The 8,558-nt window shown below is 47.0% G+C and overlaps 1 protein-coding gene across 1 annotated transcript in view; it reads left to right on the forward strand.

The window, feature by feature from the left end:
- slc5a2 (solute carrier family 5 member 2) overlaps nt 1–6,237 on the forward strand; it is a 52,103-nt gene extending 45,866 nt beyond the window's left edge. Inside the window, exons 13-15 of the mRNA XM_085964455.1 lie at nt 883–1,098; nt 2,489–2,627; nt 5,982–6,237. Of these exons, the coding sequence (XP_085820581.1) occupies nt 883–1,098; nt 2,489–2,627; nt 5,982–6,202 (576 nt within the window). The 3' untranslated portion in view covers nt 6,203–6,237. The remainder of the gene's footprint in view (nt 1–882; nt 1,099–2,488; nt 2,628–5,981) is intronic.
- Nucleotides 6,238–8,558: the final 2,321 nt, after the last annotated feature.

Consider the following 8,558-nt stretch of genomic DNA (forward strand, 5'->3'; position numbering starts at 1 on the left):
CCTTGTTCTAACTTGGGCCAGCAATAATTGCAAGATCCCCATTGGTAAGATTGGCTGTGCGGTGCTTAGAGGAGGACGCAGTGGCACACACTTTGAGTCCTCAGATGATTATCCCATGGATGGAGTGGATATTTCTCCATTACTTCATTGCTGTACCACAGGACCCTCTTTATCTTCTCAGAATTATCTCCTTGAAAATGACACACAGAGCAACTCTGCAGCCGAGACAAACATTTCCGTCCTTGTGTCCTTTGGCCCAAAGTACTGCACAAATCTTTTTATGTGGAACCAAGTACTGTCAACTTACCTCAGTAGTCTGCTCCACTTATAATGAAGCTGTCAGCTTTTAAGCCTGGCTGCAGTTGTAACTGTTTGTGCACCGCACCCCCCCCTCCCCACCCCCGTGTAACTCTCCAATCAGTAGCAGGAATTGAGCACAAGGACCATCCTCCAATATTATAATTAATTGATCCCAGTAGTCCCCATAAAGTCGATGCCCAGCGTACTTTAGCCCCAGTCCAAAGCTGCATTGGCTATTTGGGACTCCCAAACTTTCAGGGTCTCGGTCTTCTAGGGCTGGATTCAAATTCATTAATGGAGGTGAAAGGACAGTGTATCCAACACACTCTGCCATCTGATCCCCGAGACTGGATTCATACCCAGGTCCCAGAGATGAAAGGACAGTGTAATTAATACACTGTGATAGCCAGTCCTCCCTGTACCTGTATTGTGATCCGGGATGGATCAGGAAATAGCTTCCTGAAAACAAATTACAAACTAGCTATTAGATTGAGTAGCAATTAGTAAATTCAATATTAGTTAACTGCTGGTTAGCACATTCGCTGCTAGTTGTGAGCGGGTTCTTGTTTATTACCCCTGCAGGGTGCTTTCTGGGGTTTGATCGGGGGTCTGGCAATGGGACTCTGCCGGATGATTGCTGAGTTTGTCTATGGCACGGGCAGCTGCATCTTCCCATCCTCCTGCCCATTCATCTTCTGCGGGATCCATTACCTCCACTTCGCCATCATCCTGTTCAGTTGCACATGTTTGCTGGTCCTCATCATCTCCTTCTGCACGCCGCAGATCGACGAGAAACATGTAAGTTCTGGGGGACGAATACCTGACGGTTACCAGTCTATAACAAGGAAAGGCTGGGAATGTATGTGTCTATCCTCTTTCTCACTCTGTCTCTCTTTCCTCCTGTTTCTGTCTCTGTTTTTCTCTTCATCTCTTGGTCTGTTTCTTTCTCACTTCAAAAATCTTACTGAAAATAATGGAGATGTCATATATAGACAGAAAAAGGAATAGAAAAAGAGAAGGGGAGAGACGGAGGAAAGAGGGAAACAGAAGGGTGAGAGACAGAAAGGGGAGAGTGGAGAGAGAATGAGAGGGAGGGAGAGAGACATATGCACACAGGGAGAGAGTGTTATAGACAGAAAGTGAAACGGAGAGAGAAAGATAGACAGCAACAGAGAAGAAAAATAGAGACAGAGAAACACAAAATGGAAAGCGACCAAGGGAAAATGGGAGGCAGAAAACAGAAATAGACACACAGAGGAAGAGACAGACAGACAGAGAGACAGAGGCACAGATATAGAGACACAAGCACAGAGAGAAAATTACACAGAGGAAGAAAGAAAAAGAGAAGCAGAGACACAGACAGATAGAGAGACAGGTAGAGAAAGAGATAACGAGAGAGAGAGGCATATATCTTTGAGGAGGTAACAGACATGGCAGATGAGGAAATGCAGTGGATGTGGTGTACATGGACTCTCAGAAAGCCTTTGACAACATGCCACACAGGAGACTACTGGAGGAGATTAAGGGTTATGGAATTAAGGGAAGGTAGCAAACTGGGTTAAAAACTGGTTAGAAGGGAGGAAACAGAGCAGGAGTTAAGGGCAGAGAGGTTGGAAGTGAATAGCAATGTCCCACCCGGTTCTGTTCTGGGACCACTTCTGTTCACTGTGCACATCAATGATTTGGATATAGAGCAAGAGGGAGTGGTGTCCAAATTTGCAGATGATACTATAATAGAAGGCATAGTAAATAACTCTGAGGACCAAAGAAAGCTGCATGAGAATACTGATAAGCTGTGGAATGGCCAAAACATTGGCAGGTGGAATTCAATGTCCGTATATGTGAGGTAGTACATTTTAGTTAAAAAAAAGTAATAATTATACTTTGAATGGGGGAAAGCTGAGTGAGGTTCACAAGACATTAAAATCAGCACCTGAGAGCGATAAGGCCATAAAAAAACTAATGGCATACTGGGTTTTATGACAAAAGGTAGGAATATAAAAGTGAAGATGTAACAAATCTGTATAAAACCTGAGTAAGATCACAGTTGGAGTACAGTGTGCAGTTTTGGGCTCCACACTATAGGAAGGATGTTGAGGCAATAGAGAGGGCACAGCACTGTGGGATTGCACTACCAGAGTTAGTAACTGAAGCAAATTAAAGTAACAATAGCTGTTTGACCCTCCAGCTGCATCGCCTGGTGTACAGCCTCCGCTATAGCCGAGACGAAAGGATTGACTTGGATATTGTGGAAGAGGCGAAGCCGAAGATCAAAACTCAAGAAGAACCAGAAAACGGCACTACCGACAAGCACCCAGTGATAACAGGTACTCAGCCTGGAAATTAGCAATTGCTGACACCACAAGGCAGCAAGACTAAATTAGAAAGGAAAAGGAGCGAGTAGGTTGTGGGGAATATTTTTTTAAATGCTGAGAGAAATGATCATTTAAATATATAACTTGCACTGTGAGCACAGAACTAGAGAATGAGTATGGCCAGGATTTTCATTGGGCCGTGGAGGCATGATTGGAGGTGTGCGGGGGGGTAAAATTGCGAAAACAGGCGGTTGGGAACCCCGCCTGGTTCCCGACTCCGAGCAACTTTAACTTAGTTGTGTCTAATGGTCCCGATTCCGTCCCGCCTCCAACAGGCGGGATAGGTCGTTAAGGTCCTTAACAATCACTGAATAGCCTCTATAATCCTATTTTGAAAGGCCCTTGCGAATTTAACTCTTTTCCCACGTGAAACACGCCTGGTGGGAAACACGGTAGTGAAACCTGGCGGGAGCACTATTGGATTGCTGACTATCAGCTGCAGATCAACCATTAAAGAGGAGATTTGATCAGTCATCATTTGCAGGTGGCGGGACTTTGTTGTCTCAGGTCTGGGGGAATTTTTAGAAGGCATAACCATAGCTGTGGAAGTTTGGAGCCTGACACCCATCTCCAGTGTGACCTCCTGGGAAACCCCTCTCACCACCCTCACTGAGCGCTTCCTCAACTGAGGCATATACCAGAAGCATTTATTTCCTTCCCTTCTGGGCATTAGATGAGCTCGAGCACCAGCCGCGACACCAGCAGAACCAGGAACAGCAGCAGCACCAACAGCAGCAGCAGCAGCAGCAGCAACAGGAGCGCCAGGCTGCTGCTCACCCACCTGAAGCTGCACAGGCCAGAAGGGGCCAGCGCTTGGAAGCCCGTCGGTGCAGGAGGTACCCCCCAAACAGGGTCTACAGACACAGGGTCAGCTACCTCAACATGTCTGAGCAGCAGTGTCAAAGGCGGCTCCGACTTTCGCGAGAGGTAGTGAGTGACATCTGCGCAATGCTGCAACAAAGTGAGAATGAAGGAGTGAGTGTAGAGATTCCATAGCATCGATACTTAGAAGGAGACTAAGATGGAGTGAGGTGGCAAGACCAAGGGCCCTCCCTGTATGTTGTCAGTTGTTTGCATAGCATCAGAGTGATAGGGTGTGTGAGGGCTGCATAGTTGAATAGTTATATGAATGTGACCATAGAGAGAAAGGGAATGGGTAAGGGTGCATGGATGTCAGTGTCAAGTGGGATGTGGAGGAAGAGATTGCTGAAGCTGAGTGCTGGTGAGGAAAGGCAATGGGGATCAGATTGAGGGTGATGGGAAAATCATACTCACTTTTCCAGTGCGGAGAAGGTCATGAAATCTCTTGCGGCACTGAATCCAAGTTCTGTGAGTGACTCCCAAGGAGTTGACCTCCTCAGCCACCTGCATCCACACTGCCTTGGTCTGCTTGGGAGGCCACTTCCTCCTTGTAGAAGGGAAGAGCACCTCCCTGTTGGCTGCAGCCCCATCTACTAAATCCTGCAAGGCCACCTCGTCAAAACGAGGAGCTGATCTGGGTCTCCCGCTGCTCATGGTGCCTCCAGGTCCCTCTTACTCCACAGTCAAAAAGTTTGGCAGTCTGCAGAAGAAGCAAGGCTTGCTGTGGACCTTAAATGCAGCAGCAATGATGACGTCATCGGAGGCAACTTTCAGTCAGGAGAAACTCATTTGCCAAGGGTTCCCACTTGTTGGAAATCAATTGGACAATTAAGTTAAAATTGCATCAATCTCCCATATCCATTTAGATTCGTGTGGATAACACGAAATGTGAATTACACGACACCAACCCGCACCTGAATGAAAATCCAGCCCTATAAGTTTAATGAGTCCCTAGTGAGACAAGAGATTAGAAGGAATCTGAAAACACACAGAGCGGTGAATGTGGAGCAGACTCCCAGCTAAAGCCATGAGTGTTGTGTCCAGTAGCATCTTAAAACAGCTAGATGGATACCTGGTTAGAAACAAGACTGAAGATTAGAAGTACACAGAGAAGGTTAAATGTATAAGAACATAAGAAGTAGGAGCAGGAGTAGGCCATATGGCCCCTCGGGCCTGCTCCGGCATTCAATAGGATCATGGCTGCTCCGAACATAGGCTCACGTCCACTTCCCTGCCCACTCCCCGTAACCCCTAATTCCCTTATCAGCTAGGATGTTGTGTGGAACATCGGGCAGGATTTTCATTGGGCCGTGGAGGCGGGATTGGAGGCGTGCAGGAGGTTAAAGTCGCGAATTCAGGGGGCACGAACCCATCCCGCCTCCATGCCAATTTCAAAGGAGGCGAGTACCCACCCTGTGCTGGGACCCGCCTACCCGAGGCAGGAAGGGGATTAGTGCCAATTAACTGCCTGTTAACAGGCAGTTTTTAGCCTAATCCCTATTTTAATGCTGAAGTGTGGGATTCCCGACAGCCCCAAACCACAACAAGTTTGCGAGGCGGGCCGTCGGGTTGAAGGACTTGGAGGGGTCGAGATGTTGGTGTTCAGGTGAGTGATGTGTGCATGAGTGCAAAGGTAAGTGTGTTTGGTGTGTCTAAAGTGTTTAAAGAAGTTTAAATTACCTTCACTTACCTTTACAGCCTTCCTTCCTTTAGGTCTCGGGAGTCCCTCATCTCACCGGCACAGAAAGCAGAATGGCCGTGAACTGTCAAAAGTGACAGCCTTCAGCTTTCTGTGCAGGAGAGATTTCTAACTGCGTCTGTGGAGAAGGACTCATGTTAGAAGTAAGACTGTCAGTGTTTGACAGCTTCAAAGAGCTTTCAAACACTGATATTTCAACTGTCAAAACCTCTTGACAGATGAAATTTCAGTCTGTGATGTCACCTGTTGCCGGGTGGCCCTTAATTGGCCTGCTGAGCCCGCTGGGAGGGCTCAACAGGTCAATCATGTTAAAATCGTGTGGATTGGCCACATCTCAATGGAGGCGGGACAACAAGTTGTAGTCCCGCCTCCATCACGTCCCCTGAATGAAAATCCAGCCCAAAGGGTTCCTGAGCTGCTAGGACCATGGAAATAACATCTGAGGAATGCAACTGGTCAACAAAGTACAGTAGAGGAGAGGAGGTTAGATAATGTGGATGGAAGCTAAATGATTCTGGACTGGATATAAGCTGCACCACTTGAATGAGCCCAATGCACTGAAGTTAGTTATAAGCAGTACCCTGTGAATGTGAGACCAATGCTCTAATGTTAGATATGAGAAGCACCACCTGAATGGGCTCAATGTTCTAACTTTAGATACGAGAAGCACCATTTGAATGGACCCAAAGTTCTAACTTTAGATTTAAACAGCACCCTCTGTGTAATTCATTATTTATATGTTTCAGTTGCAGAATCAAGGAAGAAAAGGAATGTCTTTATCCGTTGCTGTAGCTGGTTCTGTGGCATTAGCTCAGAGCCAGAGCCAGAGCTGACAGAAGAGGAAAAAGCGTATGCCATGAGGAAAATGGAAGACATCAGCGAAAATTCATTCTGGAGTACTGTGGTTAATATAAATGCCATTATCATGATGTGTGTCGCCATCTTTCTGTGGGGCTTTTACGCTTAAAAATTAAAATAAAATAAGTTTATTTTCTTTTAAAACTGCCGTCTCTTAATTCAAACTATTTTGCTGTTGCTGAACCAGTTTGAACACGCTTTTCTCTGGGGCAACCATCAGGTCTGTGCCTTGGGTCTATGTTGGGTCTGTGCCTTGCATTTATGTTGGGTCTGTGCCTTGCATCTATGTTGGGTCTGTGCCTTGGGTCTATGTTGGGTTGAAGGGATAATTACTAGTCCTAGCCCTTTTTGGGCTACCCCAGATCAGGCGTATTCCCCAGACGTTCACCTTCAACTAAAGTTAGAGATAGCCGAATTCTATAAGACGCTTAATTGGGTCTAAAGGTCCAGGCTATCTCTCTCTAAAGGAAAGGAGCAACTGAAAATGTTACCATCCTCCAGATAGCACTTTTAATAAGTTTAACTAGACTGTAACCTTCTGGATATTATGAGGGTCCGGAAACCCCAGAATTCTGCAATTCCTCACAAAAGAGTGTACAGAAATTGAGTTCGCGAGTTTGATACTGAAATACTACTTGAGACAATTCTAAAAATATATAGATTTATTTAAGAGCCAACATACAGTTAACAGCTGTTGAGTCAATCACAACTTTAACAGTTCAAAATACAAATAGCTTACATTACTTATTCTCAGAGATCCTTATTCTCAAATCTTAACTTTGTACATTTTTACATTTCTTATTATTTTTAATCCAGAATATCCACCAAAATCAAATAAGAGTACCTTTTTGATCCCTGAGACTTAAAGAATTAAAAACTTACAGGGCAGGATTTTCATTGGGCCGTGGAGGCGAGATTGGAGGCGTGTGGGGGGTTAAAATCCTGAAATCGGGGGTCCCGAACCCATCCCGCACCCAACCCGTCTCCATGCCAGTTTCAAAGGAGGCGGGTACCCGCCCCGCACTGGGACCCGCCTCCCCGAGGCAGGAAGGGGATTAGTGCCAATTAACTGCCTGTTAACAGGTAGTTAACAGGCAGTTTTTAGCCTAATCCCTATTTTTAATGTTGAAGTCTGGGATTCCCGACGGCTCCAAACCACCCCAAGTTAGAGGAGATTTCTGTCTGTTGTTTAGGTGTTTCAAAACTTATCATAAAATGGCTACAACAGATTTATCTCTTTGATGTTATTTTTATCGAAGGTCTTTCATTCAATTTCTAAATCAACTCTGCTGTTTGAAAGCAGACGTCATGTCTACTAACTATTCCATTTTCAATACAAACACAATGTAATTGCTTGGTGTGTCTATTGAAGTCATATTTACAAAGTCTCCTGTAGGTATCATATTTACAACATGTAAATCAAAAACACTTCATCTAGGGTGTTCCATGCATTTCTTAGCTACTTCAATTGGTTGTATATTAATCATGTTTCCTGTTTCATTTGTTGTTACTTTTACAAAGGCACATGGGGGGAGAAATTCAGTAGGTTGCGCCACCCATTAGCGCCTTAAGAGGGCGCTAAGTGGGTCGCTAGCCAACTGGCGCCCGGGCGCGGCACTGCCCACGCCTCCCGCTGAATTCCACGGGACGTTAGTGGTGGCGCTAACCGTTAGTGCTGTGCTGCTGCCGATGATGTCATCGGTGTGCGCAGCGCCCTGCTGACGCCCCGGCCGCGATATTCGGCAGTGCCCCCTGATTTACCGCCGGACGCTATGTCCGACGGGTTCAGGGGAACCTACCTGCGGCCGGGGAGGCGCAAATTAAAGGCGAGGTGCGGGGCGGCCATTTTTGTTTTTGGCCGCCTGCCAGCACCTGCCTGCACTCCCATCCCCGGCCTCCTGAACCCCCCCGCCCGCAGAGTGCCGGCTGCGCTCCAAGAGCCCAGCACTTCTCTTCGGTGCCGGGCTCTTTTGCCTGCACTCCCGATCCTCGGGGGCCCAGCTGGGCCCCAGATCGTGCTGCACAAGGCCCCTCCCCTTTAAGAAGGGGAGGAAGGCCTGCAATACCACAGCGCGACATGCCGCAGCGTGTGGCGCTGCGGCACGTAGTGCCACGATATTCACTCGCAGCGCCCCAAGAGGGATGCGGGGCGCCTCCAGTAGCGCCGCGCTTCCCGTTGGGGCGCAACCACTCAATTTCCGGTGCGGGGGTGCGAATGTTTCCGGGGCGCTACTTTTAGCGCCCTGGCGAGGCTGGCGCCCCAAACAGGGCTATACTCAATTTCTCCCCCATGGTTTTTTAATATTCCGTGTTCCTGTTCGAAGTGTTAGTTTTTAACACTTTACTTCAGCATTGCTATTGTGTTGGTTCCCAAACTGCAGACATTCTGGAAGCTGCAACTTGTTGTTTCAATAGGGCCATTGTTTTTGTATTAATAATCAATTCCCATTTCAAAAGCTTGTGTG

This window comes from Somniosus microcephalus, chromosome 22 (assembly GCF_052327205.1).
Source record: "Somniosus microcephalus isolate GS21.2 chromosome 22, FLI_Smic_1.0, whole genome shotgun sequence".
Classification (NCBI taxonomy): Eukaryota; Metazoa; Chordata; class Chondrichthyes; order Squaliformes; family Somniosidae; genus Somniosus; species Somniosus microcephalus.